At 41.3% G+C, this 24,261-nt stretch overlaps 1 protein-coding gene and 1 pseudogene across 1 annotated transcript; both read left to right on the top strand.

Annotated features, from left to right (window-relative positions):
• Positions 1-1,617: 1,617 nt before the first annotated feature.
• Positions 1,618-23,219, top strand: LOC139432871 (zinc finger protein 722-like; annotated as a pseudogene).
• On the top strand, positions 5,536-10,247 carry LOC139434360 (zinc finger protein 75A-like). Its single transcript, XM_071204233.1, has 2 exons — positions 5,536-5,542; positions 6,297-10,247. The coding sequence occupies exons 1-2, from the start codon at positions 5,536-5,538 to the stop codon at positions 7,247-7,249; spliced, it is 960 nt and encodes a 319-aa protein (XP_071060334.1). The 3' UTR covers positions 7,250-10,247.
• Positions 23,220-24,261: the final 1,042 nt, after the last annotated feature.

The raw sequence follows: 24,261 nt of genomic DNA on the forward strand, positions 1-24,261 counted from the left end.
GTTACAATGGCCTCAGTAATAATCACATGTTAAATGTGCACAGATTCACTGCCACTAACCAACATCTCAGTTATAATATTCAAATCTGAATCTGACAGAAAGGGCCCAGATTCATCCCAACCAAAGTGTCCACTACCTTTCTCACAGAGTCGACAGCCATGCAAGAGCAATTCACAAGAAGACCAGTACGGATCAGGAACCAGAGAACAAATGTTTAAAATGGGGAGTTTCATGATATCTTAAAGTAAAAAAATATACACAAGGTCCCACACCGGTTTACAGAGGTGGGAGGAGTACTCATCGTAGTAAAAGTACAAGAGTGTAGGAATATTCTGTTACAAGTTAAAGTCCTGCATTCAAAGATTACTCAAGTACAAGTACAAAAATAAAAGCACTTATTGTGCCGATTGGCCCCTTACAGAATAATATATATCATATATTTTAATAATAGTTATTGATGCATTAAAGTGTTAGTCAAAGCTGGTAAAGGTGCAGCTAGTTTTAATCACTTTGTTAGTGCAGGTATATTGTGAATGTACTCCAGGTGTAACTAAAGTCTTATTTAAGTGTTGATTATATTTCACATCATTATTCCAAGTCTGTAAAATAACTAAACGTATAAAATAAATGCCGTGGAGTAAAAGTATACGATTAGTCTCTGAATTGTAGTGGTGTAGAAGTACAAACTAGCAAATAATGGAAATACTCAAGTAAAGAACAAGTATCTAAACATGTTACAGTACTTGAGTAAATATACTTTACACCTCTGCCGAGGAAAAGCATTTCAGATTCAAAATTTAAAGGCTTTATTTTCATATGCGCAGTAGCTACAGTGTAGAAAATGGCATTGAAAATCTGAAGTCCCAAGCTCCCCCATCATTGTAACATAGTTAGGACATAACACAATAAAACAGATACAAAAAATACAAATAGTGCAAGAGAACAGAGTAGAAAAAAGTAGAATAAGGTTGTGTTGCAAGACCAATGTGCAAGTAATGCCGATCAAGTAATCTATATACATGTCAGAAAAATAAATAAATACAATAAACTAAATAATGCAGAGAATGTTGTAATTGACTAAGTAAACGCAGGAGTCTACATACATGTACATAGAATAAGATACAAGAACATAATGTTAAATTGACTATAGTAAAAAGCATGTGGTGCAGTGGATAGAGCCTTGGTGTTGGGATCAGGGAGTGACAGGTTCAAACCCTACTGCAGTCAGCATGTCGTTGTTTCCCTGGGCAAGACACTTCACCCCAAATTGTTCCTATGGGGATTGTCCTCAGTATTGAGTACGGAAGTCGCTTTGGATAAAAGCGTCTTGCAAGAAAAATTGAATACTGTTTATTGTTTGAATAACTACAAATGTGAGAAAAGGTTCACCTAAAAGTCAAACAAAAGTGATTCATGCAACTCACTGAACAAGTGTTGGGGAACATGTTGTTGATGTTATTGTTTCCCTTGTTAGTTATTGTGGGAGATTTGGACAATGTATTTTTGAATATCAATCCAATAGGTGGCAGTAATGTAACTTTATCAGTGCAGAACGACTCCCAAACCAACGAAGAAGAACATTCCACCGGAAGTTTTGTTGTTCATGTCAACGAGAAAAATAAAAGTTGCTTTGGCTTATTTTGTCTCTTCATACATCCATATATTTCACACAGTAGAAATGGCTGCAGTTGAGAAACTGAGAAGTGTTATCAACGAGCGACTAGCCGCAGCTGCCGATGAAATATTTGGAGTTTTTGCTCAAGCTTTATCAGCATACGAGGAGGAGATTTGTCGTCAGCGCAGATTATTGGATACCGTCTTGAAGCCTCAGATAAAACTGCACAGAACAGGTGTGTAACAAACCATGAAATACTTTATTATTTCTATTTCTTTTTAGATATCCAACAACAGATCACAAATACAAAAAGCACACATTGTTAGAATATGTTATAGTTTTAAAAAGTTGGTGGCGTAATGTTTTTTATTTTTATAAAATCTATTTATAAATGTTATGCATAATGCATTTCTGTAGTCTTGTTTGTTGTTGTCTTGATATTGTGACATTGATCTTAACACCATTGCCCAGCATTGAATGCAATTTGCTTCCCTAACACCACACTAACAGTACTTTGTTTATTTTCTGTCCCTCCAGAGCTCCCTCAGCAACATGTCTGTAATGAGGATGAGGTTTTCACTGACCAGCAGCTCTGTAGTCAGGAAAGGAACTCCAGTCTGGACCAAGAGGACCCAGAGCCTCCACATATTAAAGAGGAACAGGAGGAACTTTGCACCAGTCATGAGGAAGAGCAGCTTGAACTAAAGCAGGAGACTGATATCTTCATGGTGACTCTTACTGATGAGGAAAGTGTGCACAGCGGTCAAACTTGTGCAAAAGGAGGCAAGCCCCAGATAAAGCTGCACAGAACAGGTGTGTAACAAACAATAAAATACTTTCTTATTCTTTGTGACTGGCAAAGCCACACACAGTATAGCAGGGATCACCAACTACATTTGTCCAAGGGCCGAAATGTAACCAATAGACACTATCGCGGGCCAGCGATTTTTATATAGCCCAGCATTTTATAAATAGTATTCAGATTACTTTTTGAATACTTTCTTTTTCCATAACAGATGGGTATGTTTTGGTGCACAGGAGACACTTATTTTACTGTTTTCATGGCTTATCAAGAACTCAAACACAACATCTTGGTGTCATTCTGGACAGCTCTCTCGTCTGCACCCCACATAAAAAACATCACCCGGACTGCATTCTTTGTACTGTCTTAAAACCTTTCCTTGGAATATGTTATGAATTGTAAGGTGTCCTTGGGTGCTTTGAAAGGCGCCCCTAAATAGAATGAATTATCATTATTATTTATTATCTGAAACGATGTAATAACTTTTAAAACTTGTTCCAGTCACTTGCCCCATGCATTCAGCAGCAGCAGGCCATTCACTTTGATTTGATCCCGTTATGAAATTTCATCATTTCGACAATAAAGAAATGCTACATAAACGTTATCTTGCACATTTTATCCAACCATCTCCGTTTCTAACTTTCAATATATTTTAAAAGAGATCTCTCTCTCTCATCTGCGTGCGGGGGCGGGGCCTCACAGACACGCTGGCGCTGCATCTCTCTCTCGCTCACAGACATGCTGCAGCGCTGTGCTTGTGCAGTGTGCACACAGTTCTTCCGGTAATGAATATTACATTTTGTGAGGAAACTTTTCCACCAATAATTCCAATAAGTATTCCAAAATGTATTCACTTCAGGTTTACGAAAGTAAGTACGTTTTTCAAATGTAACGCCAGCTGAGTTAGCCTACTTGATTTTTGTATTCTGATTACGTAACGCCGTTATGTATTCCGTTACAACCCAACCCTGCTTCTAGGCTACTGTCCCGCAGCTCCAGCCTCTCTGTTGGACTCTGTCGCAGCGGGGCTATTGCTGTGGTGCGGAGCGCATTAACCAGACTCTTCACAACGAAGGATCACTTCTTCTTCAGGGGAGGGAAGGTTTCGCAGTACGCAGTCTACTGTCCCGCAGCTGCTGCCTCTCTGTTGGACTCCGGTACTGCACCTTACTCACGAGACGTTGTAAACAAAGAAATGGGTGGGGGGCGAACGCAGTAACCACTCCGCCAACGCCACAGTCACCCCCGTCGTGCGGGCCGGATGAGAATCTCTGGCGGCCGGATTTGGCCCGCGGGCCGCCAGTTGGTGGTCACTGCAGTATAGTATTGAATGTACTTATCTCAACTTATTCTCCTTCTTACGCCACAAATGTTGTCATGCTCCTCGTTGAAACGAAACACACAAAAAACACATCAAAACGTTTCGGAATAACCGTGATCGGGTTGCCATGTCTTTTATAAGAGTGTAGCTCTCTTCACGACACAGACACAGGTCGGTTCTTTTAAAATGGCTGTTTATTTCTTGAAGTTTTCATCATGTAGCCTCCCCTCTTCCGTTACGCCGTGAGAACTACAACAACGAATAACACGTTTACATAGCCAAACATATTAGCATAGTGTGCTACACATATATGAATGAAAATATGACACATGAGAACATAAAACAAATACCTCGTTGGCCGCTTGTCGTGAAAGGAGATTCATCTTTAAAGTTCCTTTTCCGTATAACCTTGTCAAATTATAACTTTGTCACAGACTTCAGCAGAGCTTTGAATAAAGACATCAACTCACGTTGAGTTGTCCAGTGTATCAACAAAACAGGCAGTACCAGTACATGAACAAACATTAGTTCCTAGGCACAACAAACAACAAACACTTACGCATTTTGGTTTAACATATAAAACAAACTGTATTCAATCATGCCATATTTAACGATTATAATATTTCATGAAATATAGTATTTAGTTATTGAATTCAACTATGAAACCAATTGTTGTTCTTTTCGATTAAGGCAACTTTGTTACGTCATTTTCAAAGAGATTCGCCTAGCCGTTTTCACGCAAATTCGCAGAAAACTGAGATCATTTGCTCCATAGGAATGAATGGGAAATCCATTTGAACAGAGCTCAAAAACACTCCTTTGACCCCATACAGATTCTGCAGACTTTAACGTAGGACAACAAATACAAGTTTAAACGGTTCTCGAGGCTATGGACTTTATTAGACTATTTGGATATTTTTTGATAGCTAGTACGGTTCTCATGTAGTCGCAGCTTATGTTTTGTGTACATTTCACACTGTTTCACATTTTATAATGGGTGTGTATGGGAAAGCTCGTTAAGACTTAGAGTGGTGACATCACGGCTCGAGGGGAGAGGAGCTGGAACATATTCTGAGTTTCTTTTCCAACTTTTGCTCGGCTGGCCACAATTTTCACTCTTCATACTTTTGTGATCATAATGTAGGGATATTTGTCCCGGCCGCACCGATATGCTCATTTAATCAAACGGACTTACACATATAGCCAACACGAGAGCCATCAGGTGTTCATCTGGTATCCTAAATACTCTGGGTAGGAGATTTCGCTGATTGGAGTTACAGTATTTTACTTAGAAGCAATAATGCAGCACAATATTGTCAATACATTCTCTGACAGGCTGTCTCTCGTTCACTGGCAGGGTGTTGCCGTGGAAACGCTTTGAGCTTTGAACACACCTGTCGGTCGTCAACTAAACCCAGTGGTAATCTAAAGATGTTCAGGAATGATCCAGGAATGTGGTACTAGAATCCAAAAATGTAAGAGATAAACATTTAAAATCTATGACTGATTGACCTGAATGTTTTATGTGTATTATCTCGATGTCCAAGACAAATTTCTCCTAAGGGAGACAATAAAGCTTTATCTTATCTTATCTTAAAATAGTCAGCTAAAAGTGAGCTAAAATTAATGGATATTCTTTGTTGTCCCTTAACAATACAACTAATGCTATTAATACTTACTCAGCGGGGGTAATGTTAGCATCGGGATGCGCACCCAAGTTTCAGTCACACAGTCAACATTTCTCGTAATTTTCTAGTTTCCTATCAAGTTCTTACTGTGGGGGAAACTTCTGCAGCAATGGAGAGTCAGGACTCAAAGAGACACGAGGAGAGCTGGAGCTTTGATGGCAAACACTGACTGTTTATTTGGAGCTTCGGCCGGAGAATTGACAAGACATGTCACGGGCCACGAGTTGACCACACGGTTGAGATGCCACATCAATTCTGAAGAACCCTCCTGTAGTTCCAGGTTTGAACTAGTTCAGAGTGTAATAATCAACATTCTTAATAGATAGACTAAACAGCTGAGGACACTGAATCACATTTGTTGTCGCTTATGGCTCGGGTCATCTACACCCCGAGAAGGATGTGTTCCAGGTGTCCCACAACAATAACTATCTCTGACCGAAGTTGCCCGGTCATAAACTGGTAACAACAACAAAATGCTTGGGCAGCCCCTCCTTAAGGGAGATAGCGGCTGCCCAAGGTTGGGCATCTGCGTCAGAGGGCAAAAGGTAAACATGTATACAGAGTTATTCCCTGACACTTACAAATTATAAAACAATCTGAATGGGATTCATTATGGTTAAAGCCTCTCGTTAGCTATTTTCTGTTTATTCATTCACATTCAGATCTCCAACAACAGATCACAAATACACAAAGCACAGCAGTTAAAATACACATTGTTAGAATATGTTATAGTTTTAAAAAGTTGGTGGCCAAATGTTTTTTATTTGTATTTGATCAAATCTATTTATAAATGTTATGCATAACGCATTTCTATAGTCTTGTTTGTTGTTGTCTTGATATTGTGATATTGACCTTAACACCATTGCCCAGCATTGAATGCAATTTGCATCCCTAACACCACACTGACAGCACTTTGTTTATTTTCTGTCCCTCCAGAGCTCCCTCAGCAACATGTCTGTATTGAGGATGAGGTTCTCACGGTGCTCACTGACCAGCAGCTCTGTAGTCAGGAAAGGAACTCCAGTCTGGACCAAGAGGACCCAGAGCCTCCACAGATTAAAGAGGAACAGGAGGAACTTTGTACCCGTCAGGAGGAAGAGCAGCTTGAACTAAAGCAGGAGACTGATGTCTTCATGTTGACTCTTACTGATGAGGAGAGTGTGTACAGCGGTCAGACTTGTGCAAAAGAGTCTGTAGGCAACATGCCAGTTTTAAGCGTTGTGGTATCAGAAGCACAAAGTAATCTGCAGCTCATCTCTCACAATTCTAATGACGCAGGGTTAACAAGAACTGCGGATCCAGTAATAGACAAAATGCATCACAAAACCAAAATGAACAAAGTAAACAACGCTAACTTGTCAGACATGCAACGTAATACTTGCACAGTGAAAAATTATTTCAAATGTAAAACTTGTGGGAAAGATTTTAAGTACATGTCAATACTGCGAAGACACATGACCACCCACACGGATGAGAAGCCATATTCTTGCAAAACATGTGGAAGAGATTTCAGAGAAAGTAGTTCCTTGAAGCAACACATGCAAGTCCACACCGGTGAGAAGAAATATACTTGCAAAACATGTGAAAAAAAATTCAAATTGAACTGTAACTTTAAGAGACACATGAGAGTCCACACAGGTGAGAAACCGCATGTTTGCATGACCTGCGGGAAAAGCTTCGCTGAGATGTCAAAATTAAAAAGGCATATGAGAGTCCACACAGGTGAGAAACCGTATACTTGTAAAACATGTGGGAATAATTTTGGACGTAAAGATGAATTATTGAGCCACATGAGAAGGATTCATGCTGCCGAGAAGGCATAACTTTGAATTGCAAAGTTATTACATGGTTTACACCAGGGGTGCCCAACCAGTCGATCACGATCGACCGGTCGATCGCGGGGAGATTCCCAGTCGATCGGGAGATGTGTCTAAAAATAGAACAACAATATTCAGTTTTATCGTTAATGTCCTATAACATAATCTTCCTGTGCCAGCATAATGCAGTTGTACGCATCAAAGCTTTGTGATTGGCCGGCGTGACCCCATGTGTCGGGGCGTGACTTGTGGGCAGTGGGCACTAGTTCGCTGACGTTGTCCGTGTCAACAGGAGTGACAGTCCGCACACACACAAGACCGCAATGGCAGAAGCAAAAAAGCCCCAAATATATCATTTTCACTCCGAGTGGGAGGATGATTATTTTTGTATCTATTCCAATTCAAAGTCCATCTGTCTCATCTGCAATGCGAGCGTGGCTTTATCGAAGAAGGGTAATTTAGGAGCGGCATTTCAAAACAGTGCACAAACGCTACGAGACGGAATTCCCTCCTAATTCTGCCCTACGCTCCCAAAAGGGGAGGGGCCTGAAAGCACAGCAGTCCATTTTCACCAGGCTCAACAACAAGAGCAAGGCTGCTACCAGAGCATCTTATCGTGTCAGTCACGTTCTTGCGAAACACATGACGTCTTTCAAAGACGGCGAAGTTGTGAAAGAAGCATTCCTGGAGGCTACTGACGCGCTTTTGGGGGACAGTAAAAATAACAGTAGCATTTCAACAGGTGTTTGATATAATAAAAACTCAAGTTAGATATCGTTATTAATCAGCTGTACGTTTTAGTTTGTTTGAACTTATTCATTATAATTATTGTACAAAATGGTATAAGAATGCAAACATTAAGATCTGTTCTGTTTAAATTGATTATAGTCTATTATCAATTCAGGTTAAGAAACTAGTGTTGCTTGCATCCTATTTTAAAAGGCATTTCTTTTTATACTCTACTAAAATGCAACACAAAAAAAGGGTTTGATTCTATTCATTTTGTCTTTTTTATTGCACTTTGGCAGCAGATTCCTGTGTAGCTTCAGATCTGAGTTGTCTTATTAGTAAGCCTAATTTATACTTTTGTAGCAACACTATTTTTATATAATGGCAAAGAAAGGGTTCAGAGTCTTTTCTTTTTTCCCTGTGTCATATGTGGCAGCACTGTTCAATGTTTCTTGAAAACATTACCCACTGTAGTATGTGACGTGTGGATAAACTCCAACTCTGTATCAACAACACTGTTGTGTAACTTCAGTTAAATACTTGTATGTGTGTAGATTAGAAAGAGGTAAGATAAAGGATCTGCAGTATTTTATGAAGTATTCATCGTACGAAGGTCAGTTTTATACAAGTAGAAGTGTGTATTTACCTGGTAGTAGGCTGTCAGTAATGGCTACGCCTCTCTATTTGGACTGGTAGATCTCGGCAGACTGGCTACTTTAAAAGTAGCTCTCGGTTCAAAAAAGGTTGGGCACCCCTGGTTTACACCAACAAGTAGATTTCCATATGTACCCACTCAAGTGACAAGGCACATACAGTGGGGCAAAAAAGTATTTAGTCAGCCACCAATTGTGCAAGTTCTCCCACTTAAAAAGATGAGAGAGGCCTGTAATTTTCATCCTCGGTACACTTCAACTATGAGAGACAGAATGGGGGGAAAGAATCCAGGAAATCACTTTGTAGGATTTGTAATGAATTAATTAGTAAATTCCTCGGTAAAATAAGTATTTGGTCACCTACAAACAAACAAGATTTCTGGCTCTCACAGACCTGTAACTTCTTCTTTAAGAGCCTCCTCTGTCCTCCACTCGTTAACTGTATTAATGGCACCTGTTTGAACTCGTTATCAGTATAAAAGACACCTGTCCACAACCTCAAACAGTCACACTCCAAACTCCACTATGGCCAAGACCAAAGAGCTGTCAAAGGACACCAGAAAAAAAATTGTCGACCTGCACCAGGCTGGGAAGACTGCATCTGCAATAGGTAAGCAGCTTGGTGTGAAGAAATCAACTGTGGGAGCAATTATTAGAAAATGGAAGACATACAAGACCACTGATAATCTCCCTCGATCTGGGGCTCCACGCAAGATCTCAACCCGTGTGGTCAAAATTATCACAAGAACGGTGAGCAAAAATCCCAGAACCACACGGGGGGACCTAGTCAATGACCTGCAGAGAGCTGGGACCAAAGTAACAAAGGCTACCATCAGTAACACACTACGCCTCCAGGGACTCAAATCCTGCAGTGCCAGACGCGTCCCCCTGCTTAAGCCAGTACATGTCCAGGCCCGTCTGAAGTTTGCTAGAGAGCATTTAGATGATCCAGAAGAGGATTTGGAGAATATCATATGGTCAGATGAAACCAAAATAGAACTTTTTGGTAAAAACTCAACTAGACGTGTTTGGAGGAGAAAGAATGCTGAGTTGCATCCAAAGAACACCATACCTACTGTGAAACATGGGGGTGGAAACATCATGCTTTGGGGCTGTTTTTCTGCAAAGGGACCAGGACGACTGATCTGTGTAAAGGAAAGAATGAATGGGGCCATGTATCGTTAGATTTTGAGTGACAACCTCCTTCCATCAGCAAGGGCATTGAAGATTAAACGTGGCTGGGTCTTTCAGCATGACAATGATCCAAAACACACCGCCCGGGCAACAAAGGAGTGGCTTCGTAAGAAGCATTTCAAGGTCCTGGAGTGGCCTAGCCAGTCTCCAGATCTCAACCCCATAGAAAATCTTTGGAGGGAGTTGAAAGTCTGTGTTGCCCAGCGACAGCCCCAAAACATCACTGCTCTAGAGGAGATCTGCATGGAGGAATGGGCCAAAATACCGGCAACAGTGTGTGAAAACCTTGTGAAGACTTACAGAAAACGTTTGACCTCTGTCATTGCCAACAAAGGGTATACAACAAAGTATTCAAATGAACTTTTGTTATTGACCAAATACTTATTTTCCACCATCATTTGCAAATAAATTCTTTAAAAATCAGACAATGTGATTTTCTGGATTTTTTTTCTTCTCATTTTGTCTCTCATAGTTTAGGTATACCTAGGATGAAAATTACAGGCCTCTCTCATCTTTTTAAGTGGGAGAACTTGCACCATTGGTGGCTGACAAAATTATTTTTTGCCCCACTGTAAATGCAGCACTTTTTTCATCTGGATAAATGTTCACCAGGCAGCTACCGCTGGGACTGAGCAATGAAACCTATGCTGAAGATTTAAAAAACTGCAATTAAGTTGCAAATAGATTTTTTAATGTTTTCAACATGTTATTTTGTTTTGTATATTTATGTATTTTGTAGTGGAATCAAATTGTTTGTTATTTTGGTTTCAAGTTGACACTCAAGCTGCAGTAATAATAATAATAATCGACATTGTGTTTTAATGAATAGAAATGATCGGTGCACTTAATGCTGAGTGATCTAATGTATGTTTCTAACAGTAAAGCTTTGTATGGTGATGTTGTAAGAATACCAGATTCACCCTAAACGCTAAAGATATAAGCAAACACTGTCCATCCAGGCTGCTGGTATGACTGACATAATAAGTAAGTGGATGTAAATTGTAACAAACAGTAGATTTGTAAATGATAGCCTCATGGGCTTGAGCTTAAGTTATTATATTATTTAAATATGTTGATTAGTTTGATCACCGGAGTTGCCTCATATTGAACTTTGGTAACAGTAATAAGAGATTGTATTTGAATCACAAGTAAGATCTTGAACAATTTCAAATAAAAAACGAAATGGTTCTCAGATGGCATCTTATTGCTTTCCTTTCATGCAACATAAAGTTCTACTTTTCATTTTACAGGAGAATACTTTCCAAGCCGGTACATTCATTTGACGGCTATCAATTAAACAAAAAACATCTATCTATGTTTCAGATTAAGGTTTTCCATAAAAAAGTGTTCACACATTATGTAACGTCCTTCCACCCTTGTACTGTGTGTTTTATTTTATTTGAACATTATATTTGCAATGGCTTAAAAAATATGAATCATGTTAATGATAGCTATTAAATAGAGCCGGCTCATCTCCTTTATTATAATGAATGTTGAAATAGCACAGCAAGGTTACAATGGCCTCAGTAATAATCACATGTTAAATGTGCACAGATTCACTGCCACTAACCAACATCTCAGTTATAATATTCAAATCTGAATCTGACAGAAAGGGCCCAGATTCATCCCAACCAAAGTGTCCACTACCTTTCTCACAACTCTCACAGAGTCGACAGCCATGCAAGAGCAATTCACAAGAAGACCAGTACTGATCAGGAACCAGAGAACAAATGTTTAAAATGGGGAGTTTCATAATATCTTAAAGTAAAAAGATCTACACAAGGTCCCACACCGGTTTACAGAGGTGGGAGAAGTACTCATCGTAGTAAAAGTACAAGTACAAGAGTGTAGGAATATTCTGTTACAAGTTAAAGTCCTGCATTCAAAGGTTACTCAAGTAAAAGTACAAAAATAAAAGCACTTATTGTGCCGATTGGCCCCTTACAGAATAATATATATTATATATTTTAATAATAGTTATTGATGCTAAGTGTTAGTCAAAAGGTGGAGCTAGTTTTAATCACTTTGTTAGTGCAGGTATATTGTGAATGTACTCCAGGTGTAACTAAAGTATTATTTAAGTGTTGATTATATTTCACATCATTATTCCAAGTCTGTAAAATAACTAAAGGTATAAAATAAATGCAGTGGAGTAAAAGTATACGATTAGTCTCTGAATTGTAGTGGACTAGAAGTACAAACTAGCAAATAATGGAAATACTCAAGTAAAGAACAAGTATCTAAACATGTTACAGTACTTGAGTAAATATACTTTACACCTCTGCCGGGGAAAAGCATTTCAAATTCAAAGATTCAAAATTGAAAGTCTTTATTTTCATATGCGCAGTAGCTACAGTGTAGAAAATGGCATTGAAAGTCTGAAGTCCCAAGCTCCCCCAACATTGTAACATAGTTAGGAGGACATAACACAATAAAACATACAAATACAAATAGTGCAAGAGGAAACAGTAGTAAAAAGTAGAATAAGGTTGTGTTGCAAGACCAATGTGCACTGCAAGTAATCTATATTTCAAACCGGAGAGACGTGATGTAAGAATTACATATTTATTGTTTACACGTCATATGAATGAAATGATTGCCATGATAATACAACGGGAGAATGTAATGGTGTTTGGCGATTATGCCCCGGTTTGCAGGATAATCATTCAGGAGGGAAAGAACCGCTCCGATCAAATCCCCGGGGTCTAGACACTGGTGGTGGTGATGAGTAGGTCAGGGGCAGGCCCGGACTGGCCATCGGGAGGACCGGGAGGTTTCCCGATGGCCTGGCTTGCTAAGTGGCCTGCTGGCCTGAGGATTTTTTTTGTATATTTGTGAACGCAACGCTGCGCAAATGTGGGTCTGACTCTGCCTCACAGAGGGTGACTGGCTGTCTACATGATGTGGCCTGCCCACATGGCCACTTTCATACAGACCACACTAATGCCCTCGATTGGTCTCTGTGTGTCATTCAAGCTCGGGAGGGTGTGTGTTAGTGTATGTGTGGCGCGAGCGAGTGAGATAAAGCGCGCACACCGGTTACGTGTATTGTTGTTGTTAGCATCTGGTGCTAGCTAGCTGCGCTAACGGATATAAGGAGCTTTTTCAACAACAAGGTGGTTGGAGAGTCCTCTCCAGTTAGACTGAGAGACTGATAACCTCAGCTCAGGTGAGGTAAAGGACTCTCTGAGTGTTTAGATAGTTAACTTAGTCTAAGTTATCTCTGTGGGTCTCAAACGGTTTGGTCACCATTTAACATATATTTCCATTTGAGGGGGGAGTGATTAGTAAAATATGCATGAATAATAATTAAAAAAAACGTTAACTAGGTGAAAAAAGGCAAGATAAACTATTAAAACTTGTTGAGAGCTAAAACTAGTCTTTGCTTCTGCCTCAACGAGGAGTAGGGGCAGAGGAGGGAGACAGGTGAGGCTGGTTCAGGAGCACACACACTCACAACTATAAATGAACCAAAAACAAATAAATAAACAAGTTTCAATGTTTTTTCATATTGGATATTGTATGTTATTGGTTATGGCCATGTTTTTATGATTTTATGATTATTTAAATGTATACAGTTATGTTTCATATGGGTGTAGTCTCTTTATTTCCCCCTCAAAATGCACCAGATTGATGCATTTAAGTCCAACATTTAAAAAAGAAAAATCTTACCGGGGGGGCATGCCCCCAGACCCCCCTATAGGATTTGAGGTCCACCCCCACTTAAAATATGTTCACATAGGTTCCTAAATAGATTTGCACATTTTTTTAAATAGTAACCCATGTCCATATGTTTATTTTAGAGGGCTATCACTACGGGCAGCAACGCTGTAAAAATTGACAAATAAATCCAGCAAAATGGCACAAAAAACTGGTAGTGGCCTGGCTGGGTGTATAATTCCCGGCCTGACTTATTGTCCCAGTCCGGCCCTGGTCAGGGGGGTATACTGCGAAGCAGGATTTTCGCTTAGCCGGCTAAATTCAGGGGAAACTCCGGCTTTCCGGTCATCCGAAGCTGGTTCTCTTTTTAGCAGGCTAGATCTCCATGGTAATATATGCTAAGCAGCTAACCTGGTCGGGACCAGGGGGGTATACTGCGAAGCAGGATTTTCGCTTAGCCGGCTAAATTCAGGGAAAACTCCGGCTTTCCGGTCCTACGAAGCTGGTTCTCTTTTTAGCAGGCTAGATCTCCATGGTAATATATGCTAAGCAGCTAACCTGGTCGGGACCAGGTTAGGTTGCAGGCTAAGAGCTCAACTCAGTGAAAGCACCGCCTGCTGACCAATCAGAGCTCAGTGTGCGGAGTTTAAAGCGATCAAGTCATATTACAGGAGAAAGGAAATACAGAAAAACTGCCGTCGCAGGAAAGACGGCCGGCAAAAATCACCGACTGTGTGAACGTGAACATGAATAGAATATCACCTCCCATCTTCAGAGCAATCTGACTATTATAACATTAGCGTTAAGAAAGCTTACTTAAATATCGGCCACAACATAAGTAACCGGATCAAAGTACATTAAGTACAGTCCGCGGCATATCACTTCATAATGTATCATATATCTCCTTATCTGAGTCAGCTGAGCCGTATCTGGCCGTGCAACACTCACAGTGTCACATACTGTATGCAGAAGTATTATTTTAAGGAACACATAAGTTGACGAAACACTCGAGACAAATGTAATTGAAGTCAGATCGTGTTTTAGACGGGGCAGTGATATCATAAACCTGTTAATGTACGCATTCAAACACTTTTTCTTTTGCCAGCTGTATTCACCTTGCAGGTGCAGCTATGTGGCTTTTATCCTGGATAAAGTGTTTAAGTCATGGATGTTTAAAGTTTAACTTCTTCATATTTGACTAGTATTAAAGTTCACTTTTCATTCAGGAAGTATGACGCTGCGCTGTCAGTGCGCTTCTCCATGTTTGTGATTGGTCGAATGCTCCAGATACCACCCCTTTCATGTGAACGCGCACCTAACTAGATAGGACACGGCTGGCTTGAGCGATCCACTTGATAACCAGCGTCGTAGAACAGTTTAGCGACAGCGCGTATGTTTTGGATTAGGCCAACCGGCTAACTCAAACATATCCAGGTTAGGTTGAACCAGCTTCGTAGTATAGGCCCCAGGTGGGACCGGTCTGAAGAAGGAAGGTTTAGCTTTGTCCTGAAGGAGACGGGAGGCGAGAGGAGTGGAGGCGGGTTGCGTGTGATCATCTGTAAATGACAACTGACAGGGAGGAAGAGCAGGCATGGAATTTAGCATGAATTTAGCATGTGCAGCAATTGGCTGCTGAGGGGTGACGCCCTCGTATTTAATGAGGGGGGAAGGGAGCCATAGAGTGACGTGTAGGTGACTCGTGTTAGGTCTTCCTTATTGAACTTGCGCTAAAGCTTTCATATACATGTCAGAACAATAAATAACTACAATAAACTAAATAATGCAGAGAATGTTGTAATTGACTAAGTAAACGCAGGAGTTTACATACATGTAAATAGAATAAGATACAAGAACATCATGTTAAATTGACTATAGTAAAAAGCATGTGGCGCAGTGGATAGAGCACTTGGTGTTGGGATCAGGGAGTGACAGGTTCAAACCCTACTGCAGTCAGTATGTCGTTGTTTCCCTGGGCAAGACACTTCACCCCAAATTGTTCCTATGGGGATTGTCCTCAGTATTGAGTACGAAAGTCGCTTTGGATAAAAGCGTCTTACAAGTTTAATACTGTTTATTGTAGTAATAACTACAAATGTGAGAAAAGGTTCACCAAAAAGTCAAACAAAAGTGATTCATGGAACTCACTGAACAAGTGTTGGGGAACATGTTGTTAATGTTATTGTTTCCCTTGTTAGTTATTGTGGGAGATTTGGACAATGTATTTTTGAATGTCAATCCAATAGGTGGCGGTAATGTAACTTCATCAGTGCAGAACGACTCCCTAAACCAACGAAGAAGAACATTCCACCGGAAGTTTTGTTGTTCATGCCAACGAGAAAAATAAAAGTTGGGTTGGTTTATTTTGTCTCTTCATACATCCATATATTTCACACAGTAGAAATGGCTGCAGTTGAGAAACTGAGAAGTGTTATCAACGAGCGACTAGCCGCAGCTGCCGATGAAATATTTGGAGTTTTTGCTCAAGCTTTATCAGCATACGAGGAGGAGATTTATCGTCAGCGCAGATTATTGGATACCGTCTTGAAGCCTCAGATAAAACTGCACAGAACAGGTGTGTAACAAACCATGACATACTTTTGTTATTTCTATTTCTTTTTAGATCTCCAACAACAGATCATAAATACACAAAGCACACATTGTTAGAATATGTTATAGTTTTAAAAAGTTGGTGGGGTAATGTTTTTTATTTTTATCAAATCTATTTATAAATGTTATGCATAATGCATTTCTGTAGTCTTGTTTGTTGTTGTCTTGATATTGTGATATTGATCTTAACACCATTGCCCAGCATTGAATGCAATTTGCTTCCCTAACACCACACTCACAGCACTTTGTTTATTTTCTGTCCCTCCAGAGCTCCCTCAGCAACATGTCTGTAATGAGGATGAGGATCTCACTGACCAGCAGCTCTGTAGTCAGGAAAGGAACTCCAGTCTGGACCAAGAGGACTCAGAGCCTCCACAGATTAAAGAGGAACAGGAGGAACTTTGCACCAGTCAAGAGGAAGAGCAGCTTGAACTAAAGCAGGAGACTGATGAGGAAAGTGTGCACAGTGGTCAAACTTGTGCAAAAGGAGGCAAGCCCCAGATAAAGCTGCACAGAACAGGTGTGTAACAAACAATAACATACTTTCTTATTCTTTGTGACAGGCAAAGCCACACACAGTATAGTATTCAATGTACTTATCACAACTTATTCTCCTTCTTCCGCCACAAATGTTGTCATGCTACTCGTCCGGCAGTGTTGAAACGAAACACACAAAAAACACATCAAAACGTTTCGGAATAACCGTGATCGGGTTTCTATGTATTTTATAAGAGTGTAGCTCTCTTCACGACACAGACACAGGTCGGTTCTTTAAAACGGGTCTTTATTTCTTGGAGTTTTCATCATGTAGCCTCCCCTCTTCCGTTACGCCGTGAGAACTACAACAACGAATAACACGTATACATAGCCAAACATATTAGCATATTGTGCTACACATATATGAATGAAAATATGACACATGAGAACATAAAACAAATACCTCGTTGGCCGCTTGTCGTGAAAGGAGATTCATCTTTAAAGTTCCTTTTCCGTATAACCTTGTCAAATTATAACTTTGTCACAGACTTCAGCAGAGCTTTGAATAAAGACATCAACTCACGTTGAGTTGTCCAGTGTATCAACAAAACAGGCAGTACCAGTACATGAACAAACATTAGTTCCTAGGCACAACAAACAACAAACACTTACGCATATTGGTTTAACATATAAAACAAACTGTATTCAATCATGCCATATTTAACGATTATAATATTTCATGAAATATAGTATTTAGTTATTGAATTCAACTATGAAACCAATTGTTGTTCTTTTCGATTAAGGCAACTTTGTTACGTTATTTTCAAAGAGATTCGCCTAGCCGTTTTCACGCAAATTCGCAGAAAACAGAGATCATTTGCTCCATAGGAATGAATGGGAAATCCATTTGAACAGAGCTCAAAAACACTCCTTTGACCCCATACAGATTCTGCAGACTTTAACGTAGGACAACAAATACAAGTTTAAACGGTTCTCGAGGCTATGGACTTTATTAGACTATTTGAAATATTTTTTGATAGCTAGTACGGTTCTCATGTAGTCGCAGCTTACGTTTTGTGGACATTTCACACTGTTTCACATTTTATAATGGGTGTGTATGGGAGAGCTCGTTAAGACTTAGAGTGGTGACATCACGGCTCGAGGGGAGAGGAGCTGGAACATATTCTGAGTTTTTTTTCCAACTTTTGCTCGGCTGGCCACAATTTTCACTCTTCATACTTTTGTGATCATAATGTAGGGATATTTGTCCCGGCCACACCGATATGCTCATTTAATCAAACAGACTTACACATATAGCAAACACAAGAGCCATCAGGTGTTCATCTGGTATCCTAAATACTCTGGGTAGGATATTTCGCTGATTGGAGTTACAGTTTTTTACTTAGAAGCAATAATGCAGCACAATATTGTCAATACATTCTCTGACAGGCTGTCTCTTGTTCACTGGCAGGGCGTTGCCGTGGAAACGCTTTGATCTTTGAACACACCTGTCGGTCGTCAACTAAACCCAGTGGTAATCTAAAGATGTTCACGAACGATCCAGGAATGTGGTACTAGAATCCAAAAATGTAAGAGATAAACATTTAAAATCTATGACTGATTGACCTGAATGTTTTATGTGTATTATCTCGATGCCCAAGACAAATTTCTCCTAAGGGAGACAATAAAGCTTTATCTTATCTTATCTTAAAATAGTCAGCTAAAAGTGAGCTAAAATTAATGGATATTCTTTGTTGCCCCTTAACAATACAACTAATGCTATTAATACTTACTCAGCGGGGTAATGTTAGCATCGGGATGCGCACCCAAGCATCGGGATGCGCACCCAAGTTTCAGTCACACAGTCAACATTTCTCGGAACTTTCTAGTTTCCTATCAAGTTCTTACGGCCCGTCTACACTACAGCGTCGACAGCGTCGAAAGCTCCAAGCTGCTCCAAGCTGCCCATTCACTTTCAATGGGGTGACGTCACGTAGCCGCGCTTTTTCGCCGAACTGAATTGTGGGTAGCAGAGCGAGGCGTCTCAGGCGTCCCAGGCGACCAGAAGTTGAACATTGTTCAACTTCTGGTCGCCTGGACGCCGGAGTAGCCAGCGCCAGCCAATCAAATCCCGTTTCCCAAAATCTGACAGCTGAAGCTGTAGCCAATCAAACCGCGTCTAAGCTGGGAGAGATATCCCGCCGTTCATTTCTATATTTCAAAAAAAGTCGGAGGAGAAACTAACTATCGCCGTAGCGAATCACCCGGTTTTGTATGACCAGACCCTCTTCACCTACCGGGATACAAACCGGAGGAACCAGGCATGGAGGGAGGTGGCAGAGACAGTGGGGGAAACTGGTAGGTTTTCGCCTGTTTGGGGAATTTATATATATATTGCTCCCATACAATCCCCGGGGGTTTTTGCTTTGTATGTTGGGGGCGGGAGATTCATGTGATTGGTTGTTGGCCGTGTTGCTTGAATAAAATCCCCAAGCTCCAGACACGCCCAGCTCCAAGCTATTTTTGGAGCTGTAGTGTGGACGCTCCGTTACTGTGGGGGAAACTTCTGCAGCAATGGAGAGTCAGGACTCAAATGCCCCTTTCACACCAGCGCCTTTTCAGCTCCGGCTCGGAGCTAGAGCCTGAAAAGCGCTGGGTTTTCCAGTTCACACCGGAGCTGCGCCGGCTCTTAGCTCCGGAATCCGCTTCATTTCCAGCTCCAAAAAATTGTCGGTCCAGAGGCAAGAGCTTTGGAGCTAAGAGGTGACGTCGCTTACGTCTCTCTCACGTCGAGGCGTGCAGGAAACTAAACCCACCTCCCATGGGTCGACTGTTATGCCTGCCTACAAGCAGTAGTGCCTATAAACACACTTTATAAAGTCAAGCAACACTAACCAGGCTTCGTGTGATTCTGTTTATTTGTGCCTTACTTTGACCATCCGTTCGCTGTTATCGATCATTGTGGAGAGAGGCAGACGTGTTGTTTTGTATTATTGCAGCTATCGGATGCAAGTAGTCAGTTTAGCTTCGGTTGCTATGCTAACATCACCCGTTTTATACCAGAGAAACTTTCATAACAGCGTTGTGATACCAAACAGTGTCAATTCAGACTGACACACATTCACTTAGGCTAAGGGGAACTGGGGATATGCATCAGCTGCTTGTGTGAGTCGGACAGTGAATACTTTAGAGTGGCCGCTGCAGTGTGAGCTAACCGGGAGCTAACGGGAGAATAAACTCCTGTGGAAGAGCAGCCAGCACTGCAGCGGTCGGTACATGCTGCAGAAACACATTAATAAACAATGAACCACGGCACTCTGGAGCAAAGTATAAGGTTGGAGAAGTCGTTATTCAATTTATTCTGGCTTCGTGTGATTAAAAGCAACACGATCATCGACCCGACGCTGTTGTTGTTGTTGTTGTGAGCTGCCGTTGGAGGGCAAATCAGCGATGTAAACGGTGACGTCATGACGCAGCAAGGGCAGCTCTGGGGCGCCAGTGGGCGGTGTGCACAGAGCGGGAGCTGAAAAGGGAAACTGGAGCTGAACCAGAAAAGCTCCCGCTCGGAGCTAGAAACTGAAAAGCGCTGGTGTGAAAGCCGCAAAAGAGACACAAGGAGAGCTGGAGCTTTGATGGCAAACACTGACTGTTTATTTGGAGCTTCGGCCGGAGAATTGACAAGACATGTCACGGGCCACGAGTTGACCACACGACATCAATTCTGAAGAACCCTCCTGTAGTTCCAGGTTTGAACTAGTTCGGAGTGTAATAATCAACATTCTTAATAGTTAGACTAAACAGCTGAGGACACTGAATCACATTTGTTGTCGCTTATGGCTCGGGTCATCTACACCCCGAGAAGGATGTGTTCCAGAATTATTCCCTGACACTTACAAATTATAAAACAATCTGAATGGGATTCATTATGGTTAAAGCCTCTCGTTAGCTATTTTCTGTTTATTCATTCACATTCAGATCTCCAACAACAGATCACAAATACACAAAGCACAGCAGTTAAAATACACATTGTTAGAATATGTTATAGTTTAAAAAAGTCGGTGGTCAAATGTTTTTTATTTGTATTTGATCAAATCTATTTATAAATGTTATGCATAACGCATTTCTATAGTCTTGTTTGTTGTTGTTGTCTTGATATTGTGATATTGACCTTAACACCATTGCCCAGCATTGAATGCAATGTGCTTCTCTAACACCACACTGACAGTACTTTGTTTATTTTTTGTCCCTCCAGAGCTCCCTCAGCAACATGTCTGTAATGAGGATGAGGTGCTCACTGACCAGCAGCTCTGTAGTCAGGAAAGGAACTCCAGTCTGGACCAAGAGGACCCAGAGCCTCCACAGATTAAAGAGGAACAGGAGGAACTTTGCACCTGTCAGGAGGAAGAGCAGCTTGAACTAAAGCAGGAGACTGATGTCTTCATGTTGACTCTTACTGATGAGGAAAGTGTGCACAGCGGTCAGACTTGTGCAAAAGAGTCTGTAGGCAACATGCCAGTTTTAAGCGTTGTGGTATCAAAAGCACAAAGTAATCTGCAGCTCATCTCTCACAATTCTAATGACGCAGGGTTAATAAGAACTGCGGATCCAGTAATAGACAAAATGCATCACAAAACCAAAATGAACAAAGTAAACAACGCTAACTTGTCAGACATGCAACGTAATACTTGCACAGTGAAAAATTATTTCAAATGTAAAACTTGTGGGAAAGGATTTTAAGTACATGTCATTATTGCGAAGACACATGACCACCCACACGGATGAGAAGCCATATTCTTGCAAAACATGTGGAAGAGATTTCAGAGAAAGTAGTTCCTTGAAGCAACACATGCAAGTCCACACCGATGAGAAGAAATATTCTTGCAAAACATGTGAAAAAAAATTCAAATTCAACTGTAACTTTAAGAGACACATGAAATGCCACACAGGTGAGAAACCGCATGTTTGCATGACCTGCGAGAAAAGCTTCGTTGAGACGTCAAGATTAAAAAGGCATATGAGAGTCCACACAGGTGAGAAACCGTATGTTTGCATGACCTGCGGGAAAAGCTTCATTGACATGTCAACATTAAAAAGGCATATGAAAGTCCACACAAGTGAGAAACCGTTTACTTGTAAAGCATGTGGGAACAATTTCAGACGTAGCGATGAATTATTGATCCACATGAGAAGGATTCACACTGCCGAGAAGGCATAACTTTGAATTGAAAAGGTATTACATGGTTTACACCAACAAGTAGTTTTCCATATGTACCCACTCAAGTGACAAGGCACATAAATGCAGCACTTTTCATCTGGATGAATGTTCACCAGGCAGCTACCGCTGGGACTGATCAATGCAAACTCTGCTGTAGATTTAAAAAAACTGCAATTAAGTTGCAAATAGATTTTTTTATGTTTTCAACATGTCATTTTATTTTGTATATTTATGTATTTTGTAGTGGAATCAAATTGTTTGTTATTTTGGTTTCAAGTTGACACTCAAGTTGAAGTAATAATAATAATAATTAAAGCTGCAAGCAGCGTTGAGCGGGTCTTCGACGTTCCGCAGGCTGTTGTCCGCACGTCGATGTGTGTCTAGGTGAGGTCATAATTGACATAGAGCTGTTAAGGACCGGACTAGGAGCCATCATATGAAGTGTGGTGGTGTTTGGAACCTTTTCCATTGAATTAGGACAACACTGTGTTTCATGGCGAGGGACGCATTGCCATGGAAACGGCATATGATGACATCCCCTAATTGACATAGAGCTGTTGAGGGCCGGACCATTAGCCATCATATGAAATCTGGTGCTGTTTGGAACCTTTTCCATTGAATTAGGACAACACCGTGTTTTATGGCGAGGGACGCGTTGCCATGGAAACGACAAATGTTGAGATTTCAGATTTCACGTAGAGCTGTTGAGGGCCGGACCATTAGCCATCATATGAAATCTGGTGCTGTTTGGAACCTTTTCCATTGAATTAGGACAACACCGTGTTTTATGGCGAGGGACGCGTTGCCATGGAAACGGCATACAGTGAGATTTCAGATTTCACTTGGAGCTGTTAAGGCATGGACCGGTGATATAAAAGTGAAGATTGGGGGACGATGGGACCGTGTCCATTGGATTTACAGCGACACCGTCGTTTATGGCGAGGGACGCGTTGCCATGGGAACGGCATATGAGGACATCCCATAATTGACATAGAGCTGTTGAGGGCGGAACCTGTAATGATAGTCTGAAGTTCGGTGCCGTTTGGAACCTTTTCCATTGAATTAGGACAATACCGTCTTTTATGGCGAGTGAAGCGTTGCCATGGAAACGACAAATGGTGAGATTTCAGATTTCACGTAGAGCTGTTGAGGGCCGGACCATTAGCCATCATATGAAATCCGGTGCTGTTTGGATGATTTTCCATTGAATTAGGACAACACCGTGTTTCACGGCGAGGGACGCGTTGCCATGGAAACGGCATACAGTGAGATTTCAGATTTCACTTGGAGCTGTTGAGGCATGGACCGGTGATATAAAAGTGAAGATTGGGGGACGATGGGACCGTGTCCATTGGATTTACAGCGACACCGTCGTTTATGGCGAGGGAAGCGTTGCCATGGAAACGGCATACATTGAGATTTCCGATTTCACGTAGAGCTGTTGAGGGCCGGACCATTAATGATAGTCTGAAGTGTGGTGCTGTTTGGATGATTTTCCATTGACTTACAACAACATCGGATTTTTTGGCGAGGGATGCGTTTCCATGGAAACGGCATACGTTGAGATTTCAAATTTCACGTAGGGCTGTTGAGGGCCGGACCATTGATGATAGTCTGAAGGCTGGTGGTGTTTGGATGATTTTCCATTGAATTACGACAACATGATGTTTGACGGCGAGGGATGCGTTACCATGGCAACGCCAAATGATGACATCCCATAATTGACATAGAGCTGTTGAGGGCCGGACCATTAGCCATCATATGAAGTCTGGTGCTGTTTGGACGATTTTCCATTGACTTACAACAACATCGTATTTTTTGGCGGGGGATGCGTTGCCATGGAAACGGCATACATTGAGATTTCCGATTTCACGTAGAGCTGTTGAGGGCCGGACCATTGATGATAGTCTGAAATCTGGTGGTGTTTGGATGATTTTCCATAGAATTACGACAACATGATGTTTGACGGCGAGGGATGCGTTGCCATGGAAACGGCATACGTTGAGATTTCAGATTTCACGTAGAGCTGTTGAGGGCCGGACCATTAATGATAGTCTGAAGTCTGGTGCTGTTTTGACGATTTTCCATTGACTTACAACAACATCGGATGTTTTGGCGAGGGATGCCGTTTCCATGGAAACGGCATACGTTGAGATTTCAGATTTCACTTGGAGCTGTTGAGGCATGGATCAGTGATATAAAAGTGAAGATTGGGGGACGATGGGACCGTGTCCATTGCATTTACAGCGACACCGTTGTTTATGGCGAAGGATCCGTTGCCATGGTAACGCCAAATTAAGTAACTTCAGATTTGACCTAGAGCTGTTCAGGGCTGTGGTGCTAAACGTCATGTGAAGTGTGGTGGCGTTCTGAGAATGTCAGTTTGAGTTATGACATCATTGGGTTCCATGGCGAGGGACCGCCAAAAATCGTACGAACGCGAACTTTGGCGACAAATCACGGCTACGCCGTGCGAAAGAAAA

Source organism: Pseudochaenichthys georgianus, chromosome 9 (assembly GCF_902827115.2).
Source record: "Pseudochaenichthys georgianus chromosome 9, fPseGeo1.2, whole genome shotgun sequence".
NCBI lineage: Eukaryota > Metazoa > Chordata > Actinopteri > Perciformes > Channichthyidae > Pseudochaenichthys > Pseudochaenichthys georgianus.